The sequence below is a fragment of the Phascolarctos cinereus genome, unplaced genomic scaffold (genome assembly GCF_003287225.1).
Source record: "Phascolarctos cinereus isolate Bilbo 61053 unplaced genomic scaffold, phaCin_HiC Scaffold_2;HRSCAF=192, whole genome shotgun sequence".
NCBI lineage: Eukaryota > Metazoa > Chordata > Mammalia > Diprotodontia > Phascolarctidae > Phascolarctos > Phascolarctos cinereus.
The window spans coordinates 140,831,292-140,858,721 of record NW_027555625.1 but is presented as its reverse complement, the minus strand read 5'-3'; the positions used below and the strand labels follow the sequence as shown (position 1 = coordinate 140,858,721).

At 46.8% G+C, this 27,430-nt stretch overlaps 2 protein-coding genes across 6 annotated transcripts; one reads left to right on the top strand and one right to left on the bottom strand.

The window, feature by feature from the left end:
• Positions 1-131: 131 nt before the first annotated feature.
• On the top strand, positions 132-25,650 carry LGI3 (leucine rich repeat LGI family member 3). 4 transcript variants are annotated; one of them, XM_020975750.1, is made up of 9 exons: positions 12,629-12,717; positions 13,031-13,128; positions 14,723-14,794; positions 16,949-17,020; positions 17,683-17,754; positions 17,949-18,020; positions 21,040-21,209; positions 21,562-21,726; positions 23,317-25,650. In XM_020975750.1, the coding sequence occupies exons 3-9, from the start codon at positions 14,775-14,777 to the stop codon at positions 24,132-24,134; spliced, it is 1,389 nt and encodes a 462-aa protein (XP_020831409.1). In that variant the 5' UTR covers positions 12,629-12,717; positions 13,031-13,128; positions 14,723-14,774; the 3' UTR covers positions 24,135-25,650. The 4 variants fall into 4 exon arrangements, with proteins under 4 accessions (XP_020831408.1, XP_020831407.1, XP_020831406.1 ...); XM_020975749.2 differs by lacking the exons at positions 12,629-12,717; positions 13,031-13,128 and adding an exon at positions 132-373; XM_020975747.2 differs by lacking the exon at positions 13,031-13,128 and having other exon boundaries at positions 12,309-12,717.
• On the bottom strand, positions 1,184-4,233 carry SFTPC (surfactant protein C). Of its 2 annotated transcripts, XM_020975754.2 has the most exons (6): positions 4,126-4,233; positions 2,977-3,135; positions 2,397-2,519; positions 1,921-2,031; positions 1,701-1,848; positions 1,184-1,274 (listed from the first exon to the last, which is right to left on the bottom strand). In XM_020975754.2, the coding sequence occupies exons 1-5, from the start codon at positions 4,174-4,176 to the stop codon at positions 1,711-1,713; spliced, it is 582 nt and encodes a 193-aa protein (XP_020831413.1). In that variant the 5' UTR covers positions 4,177-4,233; the 3' UTR covers positions 1,184-1,274; positions 1,701-1,710. The 2 variants fall into 2 exon arrangements, with proteins under 2 accessions (XP_020831413.1, XP_020831414.1); XM_020975755.2 differs by lacking the exon at positions 2,977-3,135 and having other exon boundaries at positions 4,126-4,211.
• Positions 25,651-27,430: the final 1,780 nt, after the last annotated feature.

Here is a 27,430-nt window from a genome sequence, read left to right as displayed (position 1 = left end):
CTCCCCCCCCCTTTTTTTTCCTCTTTTTTTTCTTTTAGGGAAATGAGCTCGCCGGAGGGCGTGTTTTCGCTCGGAGCTCAGCCCCCCTCGGGGCCCGGACTGTGCTCAGCCCCGGGAATGGGGCCAGCCGGAGGCGGGGAAGCAGCTAGCCGGCCCGCGGGCGGTCGCGGTCCCTCCCGCCGGGGAGCGGGAGGGGGGCCCTCTCCACGCGTGGGGGGTGGGGGTTCTGGCTGCTGCCGCCGCCACCACCACTACTGCAGTTGCTGCTACTGCTGGCTCCACCCGCGCAGGCCTGGGAGACCAGAGAGCCCCGGGCACCGAAGGGCACGCGTGGGGCGCGGGAGGTGGAGAAAAACAGCGCGATGTGGCCCCGGTATGGAGTTTATTTGTGGGGTGGAAGCTCTGGGGGTGCCTCCTAGTGGCTGGGTTTCTCTGTGGGGTGTCCCTGGGGTGCCAAGGAATCCTGAGACTTTGTCCCAGAAAAAGAAGCAACCCCCTCACCTCCAGCCACAGCCCCTGCAGAAATTCTCCTCTTTTCTCTCTCCCCCTTCTTTCTGTCTCCTTCTCTTTTTCTTCTCTCTTCTGCCCCCAGCGCCGTCTTTCTGTCTCTCTCTGTCTCTCTGTATGTCTGTCTCCCTGTGTGTCTGTCTTTCTCTATATGTCTGTGTGTGTCTCTCCCCCTGTCTCCTTGTCTCTTTCCCCCTCACTTCCTTTCTGTCTATATGTCTCTCCGTCTGGGTCTCTTTCTTTTTCTGTCTTCGGTCCCTCTTGGTTTCTTTCTCTTTCTCAGTCTCTCCTAAACTTGTCCTCTTTTCACGGAGAAAGGCCGTTCCTGAAATAGCCATTGGAGGGCGCTACAGCCTCGCTGATCGCTCCCCAAGTCTCAGCTACTCCCTCCACTCGTGTCTGGGACAAGGAGTCACGTTCCACGGAGCGGAGGGAGCAGCTCTCTGCTCTCTGCTATCTGCCAACCATCTTTCCCAGTCCTACCTTAGAACGCCATTCCTTCCTCCCTAAATCCCCACGGCCCTGGTCCGAGGGGATGTAGTGGATCGACCGGCAAGAAGGAACTCACTCAGGTTTTTCATAAGAGCTTTTCAAGGAGCTCATAAAGTAATTTTATTATTTTTGTAGCATAAGCACCCCGAATCCACAAGTACATCTTCCCCTCACCCCCACCTTCCTTCCCCCTCCTTTTCTCTCTTTGCAAGTTATAACCTTCTTCAAACTCAGGGACCACGCAGGATTTCTTCTGTCCCCTTGGAGTCCAGAACCTAGAAAGCAAAGACACTAGTTACCATGGGAGGAAGTTACCATGAGAGCCAGCTCGGCATAATACATAGAGCCCTGCACTTGGACCTAGGTTCAGGTATTTACTAGATGTGTTACTCTCAGCCAATTATTTAATCTCTCTGTGTCTCAGTTTCCTTATCTGTAAAAAGGGGGAGTTAGACTTAATGACTTCTAAGGTTCCTTTCCAGAGGAAGGGGGGAGGATGAAAATCTCAACTCTCCTCCTCACTCCTACCCCCACTTCTGGGCTTTCCTGAGCATGATCCTCCTCCTCCAGTTCTACCCAGTATGGTTCATCTGAGTTCAGTGCCCCTTGGCAGACACAGACATAATGTCATGCTTTCCACAGTTCTCTTGGTTCAATTTATCAGTACCCTCCAAGAACTCTGCCTCTATCCCCTTGCTCACCGGATGGTCCCTAAATGTAGTACAGAGGAACCTCTCCACAAAGGACATTCATAGTAGGGCCCAGGAAAGCTGGGTCCACCTGGGACTCTGAGCTGGCGTGGGAGTCCTCCTCCTGATCCAGTTTAGCAGTGGGCAAAGAAGGTTTAGCCTAAAAAAAGACATGATTGATATCAGCTACAAACACCTAGAGTGTGCAATGGAAATGGGGAGCGCCACTCACCAGGTGACTCTGAAATTTTCGGGTGATGACATCAAGGCTGGGGATATCCTCTGGAGTCATTTGAGTGATGTAACAGGTGGCACCCAGGGCAGGCTTATACGCAATTAAAAGCTGAGCATGGAAGGGAAAAAAATCAACTCAAGAAAGTTTCTTCCTCCTCTACAACTTCACCCTCAGTCCAGAAGCTTTGAGGGTTCAGAGCTTCAGTCTCCATCTAGTGGACTGTGAGAATCAGCATTAGAGCCTGCCGATCTTTTGGGAGCTAAGAGCTCAGGGAGGGTCAGGTGACCACCACAGAATAAAGTGTGGAGGAGGGCACAAAGGTAGAGGCTGGTGTTCAGACATGTTTGCACCTAAGCTAAATCCCAAACATGCTCGAGAGATAGGGGAACCCCACCTACTAGTCAGTGTGGTGATTGACTTGCCCCACCCTTACCCCCCCACCTAACACCAGCCCTGAGGCATCTCTTGCATACCCGATAGTAATCATACACCACAGTGCCAGAGGAGCCAACAGAGAAGGTAGAGATGGTTCCCTCACGCCTGCTGAGGGCCAGGCGCTGCTGGGCATCTGGCCCCCCGATGCTCATCTCCAGAACCTAGAGAGTTGGACTGTCTGTCAGTTCTGCCATGACCTGCTTATTTCATGTGGACTTCTTCCTCCCTTATCCCTATCCAATCCCAATCCCTTTTTCCAAGTATAGCCTCCAGCTGTCTATGGGCAGTGCCAACCTCATTCATGCTACGCAGAGAGAATGAACTGAGTAGAGCACCTGGGCTGGTGTGGAGAGGGTTGGAGGGTGCCAACTTTGTTATTCTTTAATCAGATCAAGCTATCTTGGTAAAGGTGTCTGTTCTTTCTGCTCCCTGCTTTGTGCCTATTCTTCCAGCCTTTCCAAACCCCATACCTTCCATGCTCATCCCTCTCAATAGCCCCATGATCTTCAGCTCACAGTGCCCACCCAATCATCCCAAACCAAGCTTCACCTGCACAGACCTCCCTGCCCCTCCTGCCAGCCCACTTCCAAGCTGCCTGCTCCTCCAGCACCCCCTCACCATCTCTGTGTGCTTCTGACTCATATGCAGACCCATGAGCAGGGCCCCTAGCACCACAACCACCACCAGAACCACGACCACCACGATGATGAGCAGCCGCTTGAGGGGCAGAGGGCAGCAGGGTATTTTAAACCGGCCTTGAGGGGTGGCAGAGTAGTCCTGTTATGGGAAGAGGGGCCAGGGAAATCATGGTCAAAGGGATCGTGACTGGAAGACTCCCTACCCCACCCCCACTGCCACTTGGCCACTCACGTCAGTGAGCAATGATGCCCATTCTTTTTTTTCTTTAAAAAAAATTGCCTTTATTCTAAACTCTTAAAACACCAGATAAAGATAAGCATTTCCATATAGACAGTAGAACAAAAAACCAAAATTGCACACAAAAATACAGATTGCTGTTATAAACAGCTCAATTTCTTTTAAAGTATATGATCAATTCAGCCTGTACATTTCAAAGCTGTTTTGCTTGTCCCTGCTTTCTAATTTCCCTTCTGTTCTTTTATCTGCATATTTACAAAGGATCCTTTAATGTCTTTTTTTCCCTTCTTTTCTTTCCTTCTAAATCCTTGTTTTTCTTTTTGATTTTTTGCTATCCTATTCCTATCCCTGAGGTTGCCGCTCTTTTACCCTACATAAGCAAACTCCTAAAGACATCTCCTAGGTGTTAATTGACCAATCACCAAGAATGTATCACATTCCTGCTTCGAACTATACTGCTAGGTCCTGAGAAGGATAAGGAGGCAGAAAACAGAATCTCTGTAGTCAGGGAGTCCAGCTAAGAACACACACACACACACACACACACACACACACACACACACACAGAGATAACTCTCAATATGCAATAGCACCAATGATTGTCCCAGTTAGTAAGTGGTAAAGGAGTTGAGAGGAAGAAGAAATCAGGGAAGGGCCACATTGAGGAGATAGGATTTGATTTGGCTCTTGAAGGATGGCTAGGAGTCAGGTAAGAAGAGCCCTACACCAAGACACATATTCCCTGTGACCCCTTCTGGGTTCACCAAATGTACATGAGATGCGCTAGCCTAGGGTATGGGTTTGTGGGTTGTTGGTGGAGAGACTTTAGTCCCATTGTACTAGAGCTTCCTGGCTGCGGCCCTTTCTCATCTTCCCCAAACCTTGTCTTACCGGTGGTGGCAGTGCACTCTCCATCAGAGCCTCTTTGGTGCCCACATCCATGTTGCTTCAGGCTCTGCCTCTTCCTCACACCTCCAGCCTCCTGGTCCAGGGACCTTATATATTACAGCAGACAGTGGAGGTGGCTGGACCATGCATTTCAGAACCCAAGCCAAGCCCTTAGCTTTGAAGCCTGTTTGTTCCTGACCCTCCAGAATCAAAGCCTCTGATAATTCAGTTTGAGTGCCTAAAGGGCCCTCATCCTAGGACACAAAAACCTTCCTGGGCACTGCAAATCAGCCTGAAGTTCAAGCTGAGTAAACTTGGCCTTGAGTAATGTGTTCCACCTACCTTGGGTGTCTCTTTTGTTGTTTCTACCCTTCCTGTTGGCAACTGCCTCTGTTCTTCAGCCCGTGGGGCACTGCCCTGTTCTTCCAGGGTCCCGAGGCTTGGGCAGCCAGGTCCCTGGCACAGCTGGATTTCTGTTATTTCCCCTATTTGTTCTTCTCCCACACAAACTCGCTGGGGCTTTGCTCTAGAAACACAGTCCCTAAGGCAGGGGTGGGGAACCTGTGGCTTTGGCCCTCTAGGTCCTCAGGTGCAGCCCTTTTGACTGAATCCAAACCTCACAGAACAAATTGTTCTGTAAAACTTAGACTCTGTGAAAAGGCCGAACCCAAGAATCTAGAAGGCTGAATGTGGCCTCGAGGCCTAAGGTTCCCCACCCCTGCCCTAAGGGAAGCAGCACCCACAAGTGCTACTGGGTACGAGGGTGTTATCCTGGCATTAGGCTGGTTGCAAAGGTTTCAGCCAAGTGCCAAGTTCCCCACATAGGTCAGACTCTCCACCTCCACCATGCCTATTCCCTGCTCACCCTCCTCCTGACTTTACTCGGTCATTCAACACTGAGCTTTTCCTACAGTAATGAAGCCACCTGCATATAATGGAAAGAGCCCTGAATTTAGAGTCACAAGATAATGGGTTTGAATCATTCCTTTGCTACTTACTTCCAGTGTGACCTTGGGCCAGTGACTTCCCTGCTCTGGGCCTCCTTGCTTACATTGGATGCAATCTAAGGTCTGAATCTTACCATCCTGGGAATCCAAATCCTTCCTGCTCTTTAAGACTCTAAATTCCCCTTTTACTGTTCGTTCCCCAACTAGACTATGAGCCCTCTAAATAATCCCTTAAAGGAAAGATTATGTAAACGGTTATGAGCTAGGCAGTGCCGGTACAATTATCCCCATTTTGCAAAAGAGGAAACTGAGACTCATGTAGATATTATAGTAATAGTAGTAGTAGTAGTAGTAGCAGTAGTAGTAGTGGTAGTAGTAATAGAAGAAGTAGAAGTAGTAATTGTAGCAATAGCAGTAGTGGTGGTAGTAGCAGCCGCAGCAGCAGTAGTAATAGAAATAATAGTAGCAGCAGTAGCAGTAGTAGTAGTAGCAGTAGCAGCAGTGGTAGTAGTAACAGAAGTAGTAGTACTAGTACTAGTAACAATGGCAGTAATAATACTAGTGGTGGTGGTGGTGGTAGCAGCAACAGTAGTAGAAGTAATAGTAGCAATAGCAACAGCTGTGGTAGTAGAAGTAGTAGTAATAAAAGCAGTAGTAGTAGCAATAGCAGTGGTAGTAGTAGCAGTAGCAGTAGTGGCATTAGTAGTAACAGTACTACTAGTATTAGTACTAGTAGCAGTGGCAGTAATAGTAGTGGTGGTGGTGGTAAAAATAGTAGTAGTAGTAGCAGAAATAGTAGTAGTTGCAGTAGTAGCAACAGCAGCAGTACCAGCAGCTAGCATTTATACAACACTTTAAGGTTTGCAAAGTATCTTATAAACATTATTTCATTTTATCCTCGTAGCGATCCTGAGAAGTAGGTACAATTATTATCCCCATTTTTCAGAAGAGGAAACTGAGGCAGACAGCAGCTAAGTGACTTGGCCAGGATCACACAGCTAGTAATTATCTGAAGCAGGATTTGAACTAAGGTCTTTCAGACTCTCTGCCTAATGTTCTATCCACTGAGCCACCTCAGTAAATATCAGTAAATATCAGAGCCAAGACTCAAATTCATGTCTTCTGACTCTAAGTCTACCACTGCTTCTACTACCTCAGGCTTTCTTTCTCAGATCCTATCTCACATGTCTAATATTAGAGGGGCAGAGTTTATCACATATCTGCTATGCTCTGTGCTGCTATGTGCTAAAAAGGGTATGAAGGAGGGAGAACAGAATTTCTGCTGTCAAGGAGCCCAGCTTGGAAGGAACACACACACACACACACACACACACACACACACACACACACACACACACACACACACACACACACACACACACACGGAGATAACTTTCAATATGAAATAGCACCAATGATTGTCCCAATCAGTAAGTGGTAAAGGAGTTGAGAGGAGGGTAAGATCAGCAGGGGAGGCCTTCCTAACTTGGGCCTTGAAGGATAGCCAGGAGTCAGGTGGGGAGACCTCTATGTTAACCTATAGGTCCCCTGTTTCCCCACCCCTCTGGCTGCTCCAGGTCAGGGTTTCTGGGGTGAATCAATATATGTGGGCTGTACTAGCCTCTGGCATGGCTTTGTGGTGAAGTTGAGGAAGTCAGAAAGCCCTAGATTCCAATCCTGCTTACCAGCTGTTTTACCATAAGCAAATTACTTGCCCTGAGTGTCAATTTCCTCATTTGTGACATGAAGATCATAACAGCACCCACGTCACGGGGTTATTATGGGGCACAAAAGAGAGAAGTATTTTGCGAACCTTAAAGCACTATATTAATGTGAGCAATTATTTTTATGTTTCCATACCCCCAAGAGTACCTAGCATAAGAGATTGATTGACTGGCATGTTCCTATCTTCCGAATCGCCTCCTAGCCTTCCTGTCCCAGGGTGGCTGGTTTCTTGTCACTGCATCTCAATTCTCCCCCTAGAGTCCTCTGCGTATTTTCCCCAGTCCTAAACCTGCCCCTCCCCTAACACCCCCTCACACCTCACCTCTTTTTTTCTGGCATCTTTAATTGCTTCCCAGCCATCCAGTTTTCTAAACTCCAGGCCTTTCCCCCAGTTCCTATCCCTTACCTTCCCTAATCCAACCACTACTGGATTCTCTTTAGATTTAAAAATTGACACCGTATTCCCTCCGCTTCAAGTGCACATCTCCCCTATCCATGACCTCCAACTAGAGTACACTCAGGCCCTAGAGGTTGTGCAACTAATTGGATTCCAGGCCCCTGAGAAGGCCTAAGAGGTTTCAGCAGGGCTTTGAAGGAGAGGAAGAAGGAGAGGGGTAGATTGTTTGCTCCTCGTCCCCAACCCTCCAACTGCCCCTTTAAATATTTGCCCAAGTCTCTAGTTAGAAAAATGTCCCAGGAGAAGGTTGGGGGCAGGAGGAGGGGCAGTTAGAAGGGAGGAAAAATGGAGGAAGAAAAGAGAAATCCCAGCCCCATATTCCCTGCCCTACCAATAATAGTGCTTCAGCCATGTCCAGGTGCCAGAGGCTAGGAGCCTGCCCGCCTGCAGTGCCCACCCTTGCCAGCTCCCCAGGGCCTCTTCCCTTAGTTGTCCTGGCAACATTGGAATTGATCAGCTGACTCACAGGCACTGGGCTGGAGCCAGGTGGGGCACTGGGCCAACTGGAAAGCCAAGGAGAACCAAAGGCATCTCGGGGACCCTGTGGGCATCTCTAGGGGCCGGAGGGCCTTGACCCAGGGAGTATCCTGAGCTTTGCGATTGTGTAGAAGCTTGTTCTCAGGAGATCTAGTCTGATGGGGGTGGAGGGAGTTTGTAGCGTAAATTGTTAGACTGTGAATTTATTGTCCTGAATCCTTCACATTACTGCTCCATCCGGGCCCTTATTCTCTGTAGTATGGAATCCTGGCCCTGCATTTATTATCTGTAGGACCTTGGGCAAGTGATTCACTCAAACTTTCTGGGCCTTTGTTTCTTCATCTATAAAATGCAGAGTTTTAGACTAAATGAACTATAAGATGACTTCCTCCTCTAAATTCATGATCTACATCTTTCCTATCAAGGCTTCAGATGAACAGGACGTATCACAAACTCTCAACTCCACTACCTTTTGGGAGTAGTTGTGGGGAGAAGGTGATGGAACATTTTCCTTTGGCTAGTGTAGAAAACAGATGGAAAGACTATTTTCCTCTCTCTCTGAGAACAGCCACCAACATGTTAATGGGTTTGGAGATTTCTGGAGGACTGATGAAAAGAATTTGCTGCTAACATTCATGGTTCTAGATAATCTTCCTCCAGCCTACCTTTCCAGCCTTGTCCCCCATGAGCCCCCCTCTATGAACTCTATTCTTTAGCCATCTTTATCCTCTTCATCATATCTTGAATCTGACCCATGCTTTAAGACCTAGGTAAAAACTCCCCTTCCCAGAAAAGCCTTTCCAGCCAATTCCAAACCACAGGAATGAACTTCTAGCACTCATGTACCATTGACGTTGGCACTGTTCAGTGCTTTGTATTTTCAGTTATCTTTTTATGTGTGTTAATCTTGGCTCTCCAATTAGACCATGACCTTCTAGAGGGTAGGACAATCTTTGAATTGTTCATCAAGCTATAGCATATTCTCTTGTATATGATGGGTGCCCACAAATACTCACTCAATAGATGAATGTTTGGTGGATTGACATGGTGATGAAAGGGGACAACTGAATCTCAGATGCTATTTCTCTAATTGTGTTGATAGCCTATTATTTCAGATCTAGGTTCCCAAGGAGTACCATTCCTCTACACAAAGGATTCTTAACCTGGTGTCCACAGATCCCCAAAGAATGCTTGGATAGAATTCAGGGGGTCTGTGAATTTAGATGGAAAGATTAGATCTTTATTTTTGCTAATTTTTGGTTTCCTTTGTAATCTTACATTTTTATTTTATGCATTTAAAGACTTTCTGAGAAAGGGCTCACAGGCTTCACTAGATTTCCATAGGGAACCATGACACAAAGTGGTTCAGCTCTTTCTCTAGATTTGAATCTTTTGCCTGTCTTTACACTGACACCCTCTATGTTCTCTCTGGGATGGAAAGAACCAAGGCACCCACCTTGGTTTGGGTGGAGGGAGTCAGAGACAGCATACAGACAGTATAGTGGGAAGAGTGCTGAAGAATCAGGATACTTGGGTTCTAGTTTTGGCTACTTATATACATATGTACATAGTATACAGTATACTATGTACATATGCAGCTATATTAGCTGTATAAACCTGGACAACTTATATCACATCTCTGAGCCAGTTTCCTACCTCTTTACACTATGAATAATAATATCTGCCTTCTCTACCTTGGAGAGTGGGTGTGAAGAGCAAATGTAAGTGAAGAAAGTGTTTTGAAGATTGTAAATTCAATACAAATATTGGGGGAGGGTGCTTCAGGAAAATAGGCACACTAGTTCACTGTTAGTGGAGCTATAAGTCTGTGAATTTTGGAAAGCAGTTTGGAACTATGCTCCCAAAGTTACCAAACTTTGCATATCCTTTGATCCTGATATACTATATTGGACTTAAATCCCAAAGAGATTGAAGAATAAGGAAAATAACCTATATGTTAAAAAAAATAGCCCTAAACTAGAAACTAGTGGGGTGCCCTCCTACTGGGGATGGCTAAACAAATTGAGGTATATAACTGCAATGGAATATTACTGTGCCATAAGAAGTGACTAAATGAACTGTTGCAGAGGAAATTGGGAAGATCTCTATGAACTGATGCAGAGTGAAGTGAGCAGGAACTAGGAGAAAAATTTATACAATGACAATATTATAGAGAAAAACAATTTTGAAAGACTTTAGAACCTGATCAATGAAATGACCAATTACAATTCCAGAAAAAAAGATGATGAAGCATGTTACCAACCTCCTGACAGAGAGGTAAGTGATAGACTCAAGGTTGGGAGTGAGAAATGTTTTTCTGGGGGGCATGGTCAGTGTTGTAATTGGAATTTGTTTTGCTAGATGATTATATATTGTAATGAGGATTATATTTTTAGTTTAAAAAACTATGCAATGAAGGGAGCAGTGGGAGGGACAGAGATAATAGTTGCTTGTAAAAAAAATTATTAGTTCAATACTAACATAAAGGATTATGACCGCAAAAGAAAGAGGGATAATTTCCTTCGCATTTTCTTCCACTGAAGTCTTAGACTGGGCTGTGCTCTTGTCCATCATTGCCCTTCTCCACTAGTTGAGAAAAGAACCCAGGAATCTTGTTTCCCTGGGCTTTAAGAATCTCTCGCCTGTCTCTAAGATGTCCCCCATTATGTCCTCTCTAGGATGGATGACATCAGGGAGCCTACCCCTTTAACCCCCTCCCTCATTCTCTCATCACCAGGGGGCGGGGCAGCTCTCACTCTGCCCTTTGTATGCCGGGCAGGGCTGTGCCAGGGACGGGTGGGAAGCCCAGCTGCCCCAACTCCCAACCCCCCTCCCACTACTCCCTGTCACACAAGTGGGCAAGTGCAAAGCAAGTAGGGCAGAAGCAGATGGGTTGGCAGTGATGACATGGGGGTAACCCCATCTTGTTAAAGGCGAAAGCTTAGCTTTTGTGTCTGTGAGGCAGAAGCAGAGAAGAGCTGTATGGAGAAGTACAACACTGATTGGGAACAGGGGTGGCATGGAGAATCTGGACTAGGGAAGACTTAAGAAGAAGGGAAGCCAACTGTTCCTGAGTAAAGAGTCTTTGCTTAGGTCAGAGTGTTCTCATCCTGGAGGCTTCCAGAAGAGGGAGGAAATAATTGTTTACTCAAGCAAGCTCGTCCCTAGCTATGAGAACCCTCGGCTTTAGTAAAACCACTAGCTGGCTCTTTGTGGGGGGGGGGGGTCAGAAATATTCCAGATTCCATATGTGCTGAACAGCAAGGACTCTGTCCTCTCACCCACTCATCATGCCCACTGAACAAAGACATATTTTATTCAGCAGCACATATGTGAACATACATGTGCACCCCACTCCAGTTATCTCAGCCTCTGTTACATATGTTTTTAAAGCAAACCACACACAAAGCAAAGCAACCATGCCCACAAGCCATCATGGGCACTCTGTAGAATGTAGAAACTATGGAGGTAAAGGGGAATATAGTCAGAGGCAGCTAGGTGGCTCAGTGGATAGAATGGAGGGTCTGGAATTGGGGAAGACTGGAGTTCAGATCTGGCCTCAGAGACTTACTAGCTTTGTGACCCTGGGCAAGTCACTTAACGTCTGTTTACCTTACTCCCCTGGAGAAGGAAATGGCAAACCGCTCCCGTATCTTTGCCAAGAAAAACCTCATCGACAATAGTGGCATGCTATGCTCCACAAGGTCACCAAAGAGTTGAAGGAGACTGAACAACAACGTGATTGATTCCCACACTTACTAGTTGTGTGAACCTAGGCAAATCACCTACTTTCTCTGAGTCTCATTCCCTCTTCTATAAAGTGGGGCTATGAATATTTGTACTGCCTACCTCAGCCTACCTCATTGAACTGTGTTTGCAAAGAAAAGTATTTGTAAACCAAAGGAGCTATAGAAATGCTAGTCATTCTTATGACCCATTTGGAGGCCAGGGTAAGCATATGTAAAGACACATACCTGAGTACACAGCCGCCTGTGTATGTATGTATGTACACACAGAGACATGTTCAAACATATGCACAGATGCACACGCACATGCATGTGCAAAGCCCACACGCACAGATGAAAGTACATGCGTGTACACATGTATACACAGAGGGAAGACAAGCATGTACACATGTATGCACAGGCATAAACTCTTGAGAAGATGCAAGACCCAGATATATGTACCGAGGGACAAAGGCACACGCACACACACACACACACACACACACACACACACACACACACGCAGTCCTGAGACACCTGCTTTCCCACACACTGCAGCAAGATCCCTTCCCAACCCCCTCCTCCTCCCCTTCCCTGTCTCTCTAACTCTGAGAGCCCTCCCTCCATGCGCTGTCCCCGCCGCAATCCCTTCGAACCCCACCCCTGGTCCCCAAGTGCCGCGCACTCCGCGCTTGTTTCTCTCCGGCTAGGGGAAAGAGGACTGCAGCGTGGCAGCGCAGAACCGTTGTCAGAAGGGAGAGGCTGGAAATCTGGAAAGCGCAGCTTGGGGCAGGGGGAGGAGGAGGGGAAGGGGAGGAGGGGAAAGGGGGAGGGGAGGAGGAGCAGCAGCGGCTGCTGGGCTGTCGGGGGCTGAGGGAGGGAGAGAGAAGGAGGATCCAGCTGCTTGGGAGTTCTCAGCTGCGGCCACCGGGCAGGGATCCGAGCTGCAGGGGGAGGTGCCAGCCTGGGACGCTGGCATCCTTTGGAGCCTCCGGGGTGGCATTGCCCGTGAGTGAGGAGCGAAGGGTGAGAGGGGGCAATCTCTAGCTGCAGCCATGTTGGGACTGTGGGCATTGCCGCAGGGATCTGGGCATCGGCTTCTGGGGCTGTCCTTGCTGGGCTTCTGCCTGGTCTTACTGGGGGATGCCAAGAGGCCCCCCAAGACTCCCCCGTGCCCACCCAGCTGTTCCTGTACCCGGGACACTGCCTTCTGCGTTGACTCCAAGGCTGTGCCCAAGAACCTTCCCACTGAAGTCATCTCCCTGTGAGTGCTCCAGCCACGGGGGAGGGGAATGGAGGGAAAGACCAGAGATGATGGGGGAACAACAGGCACAGGCTTGGGGTTCTAGGAAGTGCATATTTCTGGGGACAGGCAAAAGGTGTGGGACGAAGAAGGGGGGAGCATAGGTAAGACTGGGGGGAGGAGATCAGGAGTTTCCCGAGGAGGTACCTGGCATCAGAGGGGGATAAGCGTGATGCCTTGTCATCCCAATGCCTCAGAAACAGGAGGTAGATATGAAGGAGGTGGCTCTCAGAGGGTAGGGCCTGTGACATTTGAAAAATCTTTATATCTCCAGGACGCAGCACAGTGCCTTCCAGTGCTTGCTGAAAGTTGGGTGAATGAATGTAAGGGGACCAGCAAGCATGACTGGGGGAAAAAAAAACCAAACAAAGAGTATGTATCCAATATGTATATTGTCACCAAACATGAGCAAATGTGCAAGGCCCTCTGAGTCAGGAGTACATGTCCACACAAGCATGTGTATTCCTTTGGTGAATATATGTATGTGTGTGTGTGTCCATCCTGCATGCCTACCCCAGGGATCAACCCCACAGGGATGCATCTAGGCAGGGAAATTGCAGCCACATTTTCCCCTGCTCTATGCCTTGACATTGATGCTGGTCAATGCAACCTGACATACCAGCCATTCTCCATCTATCATCTGAACTTCCAGCATTACAGCTGGAATCCTAGCTACCATTAACCCTTTGATTACTAGGATGTCTAGAGTATCCGCTCCATGTCTGAGCCTCAGACAACAGTTTCTCCAGTTGTCTTGGTCTCTTTGTCTGTAAAATAAGGACAGTAATAACCTGTTGTGAGGATTAAATGAGGTCATATAATACAAAGTGTTTTTTTCAGCCTTAAAGTGCTATGATAATAATAACTAGCATTCATATATCGTTTTAAAGCTTTGCAAAGCACTTTACAAACATTTCACAACCTTAAGAGATAAGTGCTATTATTAGCCTCATTTTACAGCGTAGGAAACGGAGGCAGACAGAGGTTAGTTAAATGACTTGTCCAGGGTCATATAGCTAGTAAGCATGTAGGGGCAGCTACATGGCACAGTAGATAGAAGTTCCAGGCCTAGTTGTTCAGTTACTAGAGTTCAGAACTACTGGGCCTAGAGTGAAGAAAACTCCCCTTCCTTGTTCAAATCTGGCCTCAAACACTAGCTGTGTAGCCCTAGGTAGGACATTTAACTGTTTGCCTCAGTTTCCTCATCTGTAAAATGAACTGGAGATGAAAATGCAAACCGCTCCAGAGTGTCTTTGCCAAGAAAACCCCAAATGGGGTTATGAAGAATCAGACATGACTGGATAAGAACAACGAAGTGTCTGAGGTCACACTTGAACTCAGATATTTTTGACTACAGATCCATCAATCTATCCACTGCACCACCTCTGCCGCTTAATATATATAAATGCCAGCTATTATTATTGGTATCTCCAGAGCTTAGCACAGGACTTGTAGGACCTTGTCCATAGTAGGCATGAAAATGTTTGTTCATGATGATGCAACAGCTTCTTCCTGATGGGTGTGGGTGGTAAGAAGAGTGCAGGATTTATGGAGGCAGGGAGAAGAGGGTGAACATGTAAGAAACGATGGGGGGAAGGGAGAATAGGTGAGTCTATAGGGAGGGGCTGAGGAGCTTCCCAAGGAATGTCAACAAGGGAGTGGGGGTGAGGGATTGCATCTATGTGGCCCTAGGAGAGGGTGTAGGTGTCAAGAAAGGGAGGATAGGGTTTGAGGTCTGGGAGAAAAGGATAATTTGGGGAGGTGTGAATGAATACAGTGAAATCAGTGGGGAGGGGCATAGATTGACCCAAAGTGGTGTCAGGGAAAAAAAGGAGGGCTTGACTGAGGAAAACAGTGAAACTGATCATTGGAGTAAAGGACTGAGCTAAATCTTCTCCTTACCCTCCACTCACGAAGCATAATTCCTGCTGCACATTCTCTCCCTGACCCAACTGTCTCCCCACAGGACATTGGTGAACGCAGCTTTCTCGGAGATCCAGGATGGAGCTTTTTCTCATATGCCACTCCTTCAGTTCCTGTACGGACCAGTCCTGTCTATGTTCAGGAAACCTTAGGGGATTGGGGGGATTTCGAGGAGAGGCTGTAGTTTTGGTTCTCTGGTGGGTGCTGTCACAAAAACACAAGGGGGAAGCAGGAACTGAGATGGAGAGCCAGAAAGAGGGGATCTCTAGGGTCAGAACCTAGGTACTTTGGCTGAGTTGGTGGGGGGTGGGGAGAGTGGCTGTGAGAATAGCATTTTAAACTAGAAGCCATTGGTGAGGGGGACTGAAGACCCAGACGAGGACACAGTCTCCGATAGAGGCAACAATTTAGCTTGGGTCTGGAGAGTGGAGGAAGGATGGAGTGGTATGGAGATTGACAGTCCTGAGGGTCAGGACCCAGAGCAGAAGTTCTTAACCTTTTTTTTTGTATTGCGGACCCCGTTAGCGATCTTTTGAAGCCGGCGGATCCTATTTCAGAACTGTGTGGTTAAATGCACAAGATAAAATACATAGGATTACGAAGTGAAACAATTATATTGAAGTCCAATTATCAAGATATATTAAAAAAACAAAAAGAAAAGAAAAAAAAGGTCACGGACCCTAGATAGGTTCAAGGTTTCCAAAGGGTTGCTCAAGTCATCAGTGGGTTTGTCTAAAATGCATGGTGGGGGCGAAATGTGTGTGTGAATAACTCTCATTTTCCACAGGAGAGACAGGTATTCAATTCAGATGAACAAAAGGAAGGAAATAAGTGTTTGTTGAGGGTCTATATCAGATCAGGAACTTTACACATATTATCTCATTTGATCCATACAAAAACCTTGGGAAATAGTTACTATTGTTACCCCTATTTACAGTTGAAGAAACTTAAGCAAACAGTAGTTAAATGACCTGTGCAAGGTCATACAGCTAGTAAGTATCTGAGCACGGGATTTGAATTTAGTCTTCCTGATCCAGTCCAACCACTACCTAGCTGCCTCAGAAGCAAGAAATGACAGCTTAGAGAGGAAAAGGCAGAAAATAAAACAAACCGTATATATTGGCTTAGAGGAATACTTGTATCCAAAGTAAGGTGGGAGGGATTCAGGAAGAATACTTTTTTTTTTATCTCGAGAAGGAGAATTTAGAAGGAACTTGTTTAGTTCAGGAGTTATTTATCTGAGCAGCTAGGTACAGTACTAGATAGAGTGACAGGCCTGGAGTCAAAAGATCTGAGTTCAAATCTGACCTCAGATGCTTACTCATTGTGTGACCTTGAACAAGTCACTTAGCCCCTATTCCCCTCAGTTCCTCATCTGTAAAATGAGACACACTGAAAAAGGAAATGGCAAACCACTCAAAAATCTTTACCAAGAAAATCCCATTGTGGCAGCTAGGTGGCGCAGAGGATAGAGCACCGGCCCTGAAGTCAGGAGTACCTGAGTTCAAATCCGGCCTCAGACCAAACACTTGACACTAGCTGTGTGACCCTGGGCAAGTCACTTAACCCCAATTGCCTAATTAAAAAAAAATCCCATAAACAATGTCCACAGGGTCACACAGAGTTGGACACGATAACCACAGACTTCCCCTGCAAGGGATCCAGGGATAGATTTCAGGGGTTCTGTAGACTTGGTTGGGAAAAAATAATTACATCTTTATTTTCACTAACCTCTGTCTTAAATATAGTATTCTGTTCAATTATTTAAAAATCCTGGAAAGGGGTCCATGACACAGAAAAGGATAAGAACCCCCACTTTAGTTCTAAAGAACCTTTGCAAAGTTAACTGAGTATCAGGAGAAGGTACTTTATGGTCCCCTCATACCAAAGCATCGTTCAGTTGTGTGCTAGCTTGTAGTAGATAGGAAGAGAAGAGGAAAGCTACTGGGGAAAGGAAAGTAGGGGAAGCCCAGGACCCAGAGACATCCGTCTTTGACAGGAGAAAGTTCAACTCTCTCTCCATTATTTTTACCCTTGGGTGGTAGGAGGGAGGAGAAAATCTAAGCATTTTGTACATTTTGTCTCAATTGTACCTTACTGTTCTTAATACTCAGGGACCTTCAGGCCACCTATTAACAAATCCACTGGGGCTCTGGACTGGTACTCTGGGTGGAATGGGGAATAGTGGCAGCTGAACCGTAGGGAAGGGCCTTAGAGGAGGGGCAGAGTACCCTGGGAATCCTGACTTCTCCTTTGCCTCCTTTTCTAGGTTACTCAATTCCAACAAGTTCACTCTGATCGGAGATAATGCCTTCATGGGACTATCCCATCTGCAGTACCTGTGCGTGGGAGAAGAAAGGAGAAAGGGTGGAACAAAAGGAGGAGGAGGAGGAAGCTGGGATCTGGGTGGGGTTGAGAGGAAGTTGGATGGGAAAGGTTGGGAATGGAAGGTCAGAGGGTGAAAGTCAATGAAACCCAGGTCTGGAAAAAACCTCAAGAGATCATTTCATCTATTTCACTACCATGTGCATATGACTATAGTGAAACCAGTGTTTCTTAAATGGGGTATCACCTCAAGATTTCCCATTAGGTGTGCTTTAAAATCTTTAGCCCTCAACCCCACCCCCACCCCCAGCTGAATTTGGCTGCCTGCTCTTTGGAAGGTCACGATAGCCACTCAGTGGAAGGAGAAGAGAGGTGAGGGATGGAAGCCTGCCTACTGGGTCTGAAGCACAGACTGCCAAGGAAATGTTCTTTGTTACCAGCTTAAAATATGCGTTGTGCCTTGATTCTTCCTGTTCTGTAAGGAAAAATTAAAGTTTTGAGAAGAACATCGCTCCTTTTTTAAAGCTTCCCTGGGTCAGAGGGCACCATGCACTCTCACCGGTAGCCTTTTTTGGAGACCCTGGACTGCAGTTTGGCTAGGGTTAAGATCGTGGGCTAGAAGCAGGGATGGAATTGAATTCAGTATGCCAGGCTGAGCCAAGCTCTTATTTTCTGTAGCTTCATTGAGAACAATGACATCTGGGCGCTGTCTAGGTTCACCTTCCGAGGACTCAAGTCTTTGACACACCTGTAAGTATAACCCCCCACAAGTCTGAGCACACAGGCTCACCACTGCCTGGGGGTCCCTACAAACAGCTCCTTCCCCAGGGCTAGAAAAGGGGGCAATGGTTGAACTTGACCAAATGATCCCGCTAGCCAGGGGACCCTCTCATAACTTCTAGGTGACTTTGACTGTGACTCAGGTATTTTTTTTTCCCTTGCAGCTCATTGGCCAATAATAATCTTCAGACACTGCCTAGAGATGTCTTCCGACCCTTGGACATCTTGAGTGACTTGTAAGACCTTTTTCCCATCTCTTCTTGTGATCCTGCCTTGGGTCCCTTGGCAGGGAGGGGAGATTCCCTTTTGGGAAGAGGTTTGTGAATGAGGGAGAGAGAGAGAGAGAGAGAGAGATAGATAGATAGATAGATAGATAGATAGATAGATAGATATGTATATATACAGATATCTACATATAGGCATGTATATATATATATACTTATATGTGTTATATGTATGTATTGTCTATGTATACATACACATAAATACATGTATATGTATATATATACTTATATGTGTTATATGCATGTATTGTCTATGTATACATATACATAAATACATGTATATGTGCAGATACATGCATAGGTAAATAAAAGCATCTATATAAATAACATCCAAATACATACACATATACATATAGGTAACTAGTTTAATGTAATTAGTTTCCTTTGTAATCCTATGTATTTTATTGTATACATTTACAAACATTTTCAGAGAAGAGTCCACAAACTTCACCAGACTCCAAAGAGGTCTATGGCACAAAAAAGGTGAAGAACTGCTTTAAAGGAAGTGTTAGGGGGTGGGGAGAGGGGGGTTACTAAAACCTAAAGAAATAGACATGTGTGGGTGCTGGCATCTGGGGGACAGAACTAGAAGAGGAGAATTTAAAATAGTGGCTCATAAAGTTCTTGAAGAATTCCCCAGGTCATTAATGGGTTTGTCTAAAATGTATGATCGGGGAAGAATTTGTGTGAATAACCTTCATTTCCTACTTTGGGGGCAGGAGAAGGGAAGGGAATAAACATTTATTAAGCTAGATGGTGCAGTGGATACAACTCTGGGCCTGGAGTCAGGAAGACCTGAGTTCAAATCCAGCATCAGACACTTACCTAGCTGTGTGACTCTGGGCAAGTCACTTTAACCTTGTTTGGCTCTGTTTCGTCATCTGTAAAATGAGCTGGAGAAGGAAATGGCAAATCATCCCAGTTGTTGTTTGTCCTTCATTCTTGACGAGGACCATGACATCAGGGAGGTGATGCCATGACTTGTAAGTGAATCAGATTTAAGTGAAGGAGCGCTGCGCAAAGTTACCAGCCTCACTCTCTCCTCCTGAGCCATCTGGGTCCAGTGGTGAGATACAGATCAGGATGAATGGAGGTGGCCCTGGATGCAGTGGGAGGCCTTGGCCTTTTTAAGCTAAGGTTTTTCCCAGGTTTGACTGAGGCAACACCCATTCAGTGACTTTTGTATCCAATGATTCAGTATCTTTGCCGAGAAAACCCCAAAGGGGTCACAAAGAATCACACAAGACTGAACAATTACAAACACCTACTATATGCCAGGCACTGTGCTGAGATCCAAATACAAAGAATGAAACAACCCCTTCTCAGAGGAAGCTTGCTCCCCGATTCTAACAGGGGAGATGAGTCCATATAAAAATACATACAGAAGGTATAAATAGCTAATAAACACAAAGGTATACAGAGTAGTGAAATACAAGGAAATTTTGGAGGGTGAACTCACTTGGGAAAGATTCCATGTAGCAATTGGTGCCTGAGCTGCCTATTAAAGGAAGAGAAGGATTCTCCAAGGCACAGGTCAGAAGGGAGTGCATCTCAGGTGTGGGGGATGGATACTGCAAAAGCAAGGAGATGGGTGATTGAATGTCCTGGGGAAGACCAGAGAGAAGACAGTAGGCCAGGAGTGGGGAACCTGTGGCCCTCTAGGTCCTCAAGTGTGGCCCTTTGACGGAATCCAAGTTTGGGGCCGAACTTGAGGACCTGGAAATTCACATATGGCCTTGAGGCTTCGGGTTCCTCATGCCTGCAGTAGGCTATCATGAAAGGGTCAGGAGGACATAGGTCTGGACCTTGCCTCTGATACTTCTTGGCTTGTGAGAACTTGAGCACATCTAATCTTTCTGAGCCTTAGCTTCCTCGTATGTAAAATGTTGATAAGTGCCTGTTGCTCCCACCTCACTGGACTGTGTTAGGGCAAGAATAATGTAACATATGTAAAACATTGGCAAACCCAAAATGTCAGCTGTTGTCATTGGGGCTTTTGTGCCTCAGTAGGCCCTGAGGACAGCATTGTATAACAACTCAGTACATGGTACAACTGATGTTTGTAAAACAACACTGAGTCATCAGGAAACAGATACATCTAACTTCCCTGTGGCTCTTCCATGGACAAGAGGAAGGCAGTGATGGCATGGGATGTAGGTGGAACGGGACTAAATTGAGAGGTTTGGACTCCAGCCCTGAGCCTGCCACCAGCTCAGTGTAAAGCACTCTGAAAATGCCAGTTATTTAGGGTTCCTTTTATGAACTTGAATTAATTCCTTCAGCTCTCTTAATTTCATGGAATCATAGACCTACAGGTGGAAGGGACCTCAGGGGACATAGTCCAACCTTTTCCTTTTACAGATGGTGAAACAGAGGTACAGGTAAGGTTCAATGACTTTTGAAAGGTCACATGATAGTTAGTATCAGAAATGGAATTTGAACCCAGAACCTGTACCCTTTTCACTATACCATATGTCAGTTTCCTCATCTGTAAAATGGGGAAGTTGAATGGTGATACATGGGCTCAAATAACACATTTTAAGTTTATCTGCTTGTCTATTTGTACTATGTTTATTTCAGTCCTTGTTTCTCTTCACAAAGACCTGTCCCTTCTACTCCATATGCCTCTGAATAAACCTTGGGCATGACAAAATAGCTCAAAGTAGACCCTAGTTTGGGGAACTTCTGTGCTGGACTGTCCTAATATCTGTCATAGCTCTATAGTTCTTTCATTATTGATTCGAGTCTCTGTTAAGAAAATCCCAAATGAACCCTATTAAAAGCTCAGCTACATCCATGATTACTTACCCAAGAAAGTAATCCAAGAAACTGAGGAGGGAGAGTTTTTTGTTTTTTGACATTGGGTGCTAGGAAGTGGTCCACAAACTATACTTTGGGAGGAAGTCTAGATTTGAGCCAGGCTCCTGAATGTCATTCTTCCCCTCCAAAATCCCCCACTCCTGTTGGCCAGAGACCTTCGGGGCAACTCACTGAACTGTGACTGCAAAGTGAAGTGGTTGGTGGAGTGGCTGGCGAACACCAACACTACTGTGGCTCCCATTTACTGCTCTAGCCCTCCCAGATTCCAGGAGCACAAGGTGCAGGACCTCCCACTCAGAGAATTCGACTGCATCACAACTGGTAGGAGACAGCCTGTGGATTACCACAGCCCCTTGCCTGCTACCTTACTTATGGGCAACTTCCCAGGGCAGCTGTTGGGCACTACTCTATCAACACCATAAAGCCCCCCACATTTGGGTCACCACTAGATACCCCTCCCCTCTGTGTAGCTTCCCCCTCCCCTCTCATCCTGCTTTCCCCTATTCTACCTTCCTCTTACCCTGACTGATCCCACTCTGTTCCTCCTCTCATTAACCCATCCTAGTCCATCCCTCCCCTTCCATCTCAACCTGCTGTGTCCCGGAGCCAATGGGCCCCTCTCTCAGCTTCACCCCACATCTCCTCTGCAGTGCTCTGCTTCTCCTCCTCGCAGATTTTGTGTTGTACCAAACTCTGCCCTTCCCTGCGGTGTCGGCTGAACCCTTTCTTTATGCCAGCGATCTCTACTTAGCCTTGGCCCAGCCCAGTGCCAGTGCCTGTAACATCCTGAAGTGGGACTATGTGGAACGGCAGCTTCGAGACTTTGACCGAATTCCAGGTACGGAGGCAGCCAGCCTCCCTCCAATCTCCTAGCAGCATGCCAGTCAGCACTATGGCTCTCTGTGCTTGACTCTCCTTGCGATAGGCCTGAGGTTCAGTGAGGAGGGCTTCAGGCTGTGGGCAGAATTGATGTTTGGGCAACAAATGGCAAGCCTCCAAACGCCATGAGTTTTCATTGTGCTGAGGAAGAAGGGCCAGTAGAGCAGGGACAGAGTCTGTTAAGAGGGTGATAGATCCTATCCTTGGCAAAAGGACAGCTAGGATGGAGATAGATTTTGTCTCGTGTGCATAAGGTTTATCTTTGCATAATCATATAAGTTCATACTTGCATGTGTGTGTTTTTTGATTAATTAATTAATTAATTTTTTGTTTTCAACATTCACTTCCATAAACTTTTGAGTTTTAAATTTTCTCCCCCTCTCTCCCCTCCCCCCTCCCCAAAACAGCATGCAATCTGATATAGGCTCTACATATACATTCATATTAAACATATTTTCACATTAGTCATGTTATAAAAAGAATTAGGACCAATGGGAGGAACCATGAGAAAGAAGAAACAAAACAAAACAACCAAAGAAAAGGAGAGCAAATAGTATGCTTGGATCTGCATTCAGACTCCATACTTCTTTCTCTAGATGTGGATAGCATTTTCTATCATCAGTCCTTTGGAGCTGTCTTAGATCCTTGCATTGCTGAGAAGACCTGAGTCTGTCAAAGTCAGTCCGCACAATGTGGCTATTACTGTGTACAATGTTCTCCTGGTTCTGCTCACTTCACTCAGCATCAGACCATACAAGTCTTTCCAGGTTTTTCTGAAGTCCACCTGCTCATCATTTCTTATAGCACAATAGTATTCCATTACAGTCATATACCACAACTTGTTCAGCCATTCTCCAATTGATGGGCATTTTCCAATTTCCAATTCTTGGCCTTGTGTGTGTGTGTGTGTGTTTGTTTGTGTGTGTGTGTATGTGTGTTTAAAGATATGTCCACATGGTAGGTGTATCTGTATGTGAAAAAATGAAGAAGTGCTTAACACGCACTAGGCATTGTCTAAAGTGCCAGACAATAACAAATACAAAAAGGCAAATCCTGCCCTCAAGGAGTTTGCATTCTAATAGGGCTGCTCCTAGACATGCAATGAATCATAGTTGCTTTGTTTCCCAGTGTGTATGTCATTCATACCAAGGGTCTTGTTTTTTTGAGGTGAGTCTTCTTTCCTCCCCAGACCAGTTAACTTCCTCCTACATATCTACCAATCAACCAACATTTACGGAGTGCTTACTCTGTGCCTTGCCCAATGATAGGCATTTCAGAGCATCCAGAGACTTATAAAGACATGGCGCCTGCCTTTTCTCAGTTTTCAGTCTGGGGAGATAAGATCAACATCCATGAATCAATGAGAAAATAACGATGGTCAGGGCAGTAACTGCTGTAGGAGTTTAGGGAAGGAAGAGAAGTGATTGTGGCCTGGGATAGCTGGGGAGGATGGGCAGATGCCTTATTTATAAGAAAGCAGCTGGGATGGAGAGGCAAGGAGAGAGGGACAGTCTCCATAGTGCTACCTTGCTTTCTCTCCCTTGAACAGCTCCTTCAGCTGTGCACTGCAAGCCACTAGTGGTGGATGGCCAGCTATACATGGTGGCAGCCCAGCTCTTTGGTGGCTCCTATATTTACCACTGGGATCCAAACACCACTCGTTTCAATAAGCTTCAGGATATTGACCCAGAGCGAGTTCGGAAGCCCAATGACCTAGAGGCCTTCCGCATTGAAGGCGACTGGTTCTTTGCCATAGCCGACAGCTCGAAGGCAGGAGCCACCAGCCTCTATCGATGGCACCAGAATGGCTTTTACTCCCACCAAGCCCTGCATGCCTGGCACCGTGACACTGACCTTGAGTTTGTGGATGGCGAGGGCAAGCCTCGGTTAATTGTTTCCAGCAGCTCCCAGGCTCCCGTCATCTACCAGTGGAGTAGAGCCCAGAAGCAGTTTGTGGCACAAGGTGAAGTGTCCCAGGTACCCGATGCCCAAGCAGTCAAACACTTCCGGGCTGGCCGAGATAGCTATCTCTGCCTCAGTCGGTATATTGGTGACTCTAAGATCCTGCGCTGGGAAGGCACCCGATTCTCTGAAGTACAAGCACTGCCTTCTCGAGGCTCCCTGGCACTGCAGCCTTTCCTTGTGGGTGAACGGCGTTACCTGGCCCTAGGCAGCGACTTCTCCTTCACCCAGATCTATCAGTGGGACGAAGGTCGGCAGAAGTTTGTGCGTTTCCAGGAGCTAGCAGTACAGGCCCCTCGGGCCTTCTGCTACATGCCAGCTGGTGATGCCCAGCTGCTGTTGGCACCCAGTTTCAAGGGGCAGACCCTGGTGTACCGCCATGTTGTGGTAGATCTTAGTGCCTAGGGAGATGCTGTGTGCTGAGATTTTTCTTTGGAAGATGCCAAGGCGTCCTTTGTAGTCAGTATGTAACCATGTGAAGACACATGTAACCAGTGTTCGTACAAGCATATAAATGTATACACCCCAGAAACATGCATGTGCACATAAGAAACACATGGTAACAGGTAATCATACAGGTCTGACTTGTAAGAACTGACTTAAACATATGTATACACAAACACACCTAACACATCAATATGCATTCCCAAGAATATACAAAATGCACACAAGAGATGTATGCAGGCCCTGTTTTGTCCTCACTCTCTTCTTGTATTAACAAGTCCATATTAAGCCCTCATCTCTCTCAGGCCTCTGTGCCATAAGTGGTTATCTGTGCTTTCCTCTGGCTCTCCCAGGCTTTCCTTTGATGTCTCCGAGTATTTATTTAACACAGTTAGCATTTCTGCTCTCAGGTGGCTAAACCCTTCCTTAGCTCTGTGTCTGAATCCATGTCAGCCTTCCCGCTTCAAACACACACCACAGCCTAAGGCATATACCCAGTCACACCCAAAGAGACACACCAGCTTTTGCTTCTGTTCACATAAGTGTACATAGGGACACACACACACACACACGCACACACATGCGCGCACACCCCCAAATACATGCATATAGACACACCTATGTAGAGTGTCTGCTTTGTCTAACAGGGCTTCTACTCAATTCCCTCCCTTCGTTCACCATGAGGAAGGGTCTGTGAAGCTGCAATGCCCTGGGGAACCAGAGCTGTGCTTGCTCTGCTCACCCACACAGCTGTGCCTGTTCCCACTGTTAGCAAGGATAAAGATGATGGTAGCAGCCCTTCTGTTTGAGCCTGAGCCACCCCCACTCCCACCCTCACCAACAGCAATAATAAACCCCAGGCTTCCCCTGGTGCTGCTGATCCATCCCCCAGCTCTTTCTGAGATGCAGGATTCCCTCCTGTTTGGGGGCAGAGGATGACTAATAGCCTGGTAGCAGGGCACTGATTCCATCTTGGCTCAATACCAATCTGTCCTCACCCTTGAGCCTGCCCATCTGTTTATCCTGAGCTGCCCCGGGCTGGTTCTTTCTTGGGTAGGAGGGGGAAAGGTTGGCAAATGGATACGAGTGCCCCATTTGCCAACAGGCCCCTAGCATCCCGAGGGTCCAAGCTAACCTGGGGATTTCCTGGGGCTCTGTGCGGCTCCTCCACCACTAACTACGAATTGACACACAGCCTTTCAGAATGTCTCCCAGACACACCAGTGCCCTTTGGGGTGGGCCAGGTGTGAGCTAGCAGCCTTGCGATACCAGCCTGAAGGTAACGGTACCTAGGCGATGAGCTTCTGCTGCCACCTTCTGGGCGCTTTGTGTATGAGGAACCAAGGGGTGGGCTGTGGTGAAAGGAGGGAGGGGCTGCCCTCCATTGAGACCCTCAGAGCCTAACAATATCGATCCATATGGCTTAGGTGTAAAGCTCGGGTTCACATCTTTCTTCCAATAAAAACCCTCACCTTTTCCCGTGTCTCCTGTTTAATTTCCATAGGCTCAAAGGCACTTCATTCAAGGCAGTGCCAGGACCGGTGTGCACTGCCTGTCACATCAGTAAGCAAGGGGTCTGGGCAGCCTTTCCTTTCCCCTTCTTCTGTCCCACCTCAGTCTTTCAGACCCAGGGCCAGTCCATCTCTTGATTTGCCAAATGGGAGTCTTCCGGAAAGCAGTAAGTTCTAGGGTTAGAAGCTCACGCATACCCCAGTCACGGTGGTCAGTGGGTAGGTGTGGGAGTGCGTATGTAGGGGGTGAGGGGTGTGTGACCATGACTGGTTCACAAGACCTGGGACTGAGCCACAAGTCAAGGTGATTTCTGTCCTGGAGACAGCACATACGGGGTGCCAGCTCGCAGGGTGAAAGGCAGGGAAGGTGTTTGGCTGCCAGGAAATCCCCGTGGGTCTGGGACATCCTGGAACCAGGAACAAAGTCTGGAGCCCTGAGGAAGGTCTAATTAGAAGTAAGACTCATTCCACCTGGAGGGACCCTGGAACTCAGTCTTGTCAACCCTCTTGTCTCCCAAAGGCGAGAACAGGGAAGAAGTCCAGGGCAAAGACAAAGTTGGCATCAACTGTCTGCTTGGGTGTTGTTCCGTCATTTCAAACTCACCATTTCCCCTCAGAACCCAGGACCCCAGGGTTCTGTTAGACATTTCTGTGGCCCTTTCTCAAAGAATCACAGATTTAGAGGCCACCCTCCCCTCATTTACAAATGTAGAAGCTGATGCCCAGAGAGGCTGTGACTTGCCCAGGGTCACACAGCCAATAAGTGTCTGAGGAAGGACTCAAAGCCAGACTCCAAGTGCTTTGTTCTGTATTCTACCTTGTACTGTCTGTCCTTCATATTCAGTCACCTGGCAGCATATATATATTTTCCTGATAAAATGTCTATCAGATTTTGCCTTTTTCTACTTCTATAACCCGTCTGCTAGCTGAGGTCCTCTTCTGTCTCATCTTAACTGTGACACTTAACAGCTTTATGATTTCTGGGTCTTAGTTTCTTCATATGTAAAAATAGGAAAAATAGGAGCAGCTAGGTGGTGCAGTGGATAGAGCACCGGCCCTGAAGTCAGGAGGACCCGAGTTCAAATCTGGCCTCAGACCAAACATTTGACACTTACTAGCTGTGTGACCCTGGGCAAGTCACTTAACCCCAATTTCCTAAAAAAAATAAACCAGGAAAAATACACCATTACCTATCTCTCAGGATTGCGGTAAGAAAAGTATTTTGCTGCTAGGGGCAGCTAGGTGGTGCAGTAGATATAGCACTGGGTGTGGAGTTGAGAGAGCCTGAGTTCAAATCTAGCCTCAGTTGTTTACTAGCACTGTAACCAGGAGCAAGTCACTTAACTCTCACTTTCTTCAACTGCAAGATGGATAATAATACTACTTACCTCCAAGGGTAGCTGTGAGAATCAAATGAGATGTTTGTAAAGTGCTTAGCCCAGTGCCCGGCACACAGTGACTACCATATAAATGCTCATTCCTCTTCCCTCTTCTTTTATTCAAGATATTTGATGCAAAAAAAAAAAAGCAATAGAGGAGCTTACATTCTAGTGGAGAAGACAGCATATGTTGTAAATAAATAGGTATATACCAATACCCCCCCCCAAGGCATCTAGGTTGTCCACTGGTTAGAGGATTGCCCCTGAAATCAGGAAGACCTGAGTTCAAATCTAGATTCAGATACTTCCTAGCTGTGTAACGTTAGACAAATCCCTTAACCACTTAGCCTCTGTTTGCCTGAGTTTC

Coding starts and splice junctions, on each gene's coding strand:
- SFTPC (XM_020975754.2), bottom strand. CDS start 4,176: ATGGATGTGGGCACCAAAGAGGCTCTGATGGAGAGTGCACTGCCACCA. Junction 2,520..2,976: donor GTCAGAAGCACACAGAGATG/GTGAGGGGGTGC, acceptor CCAACTCTCTAG/GTTCTGGAGATGAGCATCGG. Junction 1,849..1,920: donor GAAAATTTCAGAGTCACCTG/GTGAGTGGCGCT, acceptor GTCTTTTTTTAG/GCTAAACCTTCTTTGCCCAC.
- LGI3 (XM_020975747.2), top strand. CDS start 12,509: ATGTTGGGACTGTGGGCATTGCCGCAGGGATCTGGGCATCGGCTTCTG. Junction 12,718..14,722: donor CCCACTGAAGTCATCTCCCT/GTGAGTGCTCCA, acceptor GTCTCCCCACAG/GACATTGGTGAACGCAGCTT. Junction 17,021..17,682: donor CTATCCCATCTGCAGTACCT/GTGCGTGGGAGA, acceptor TATTTTCTGTAG/CTTCATTGAGAACAATGACA.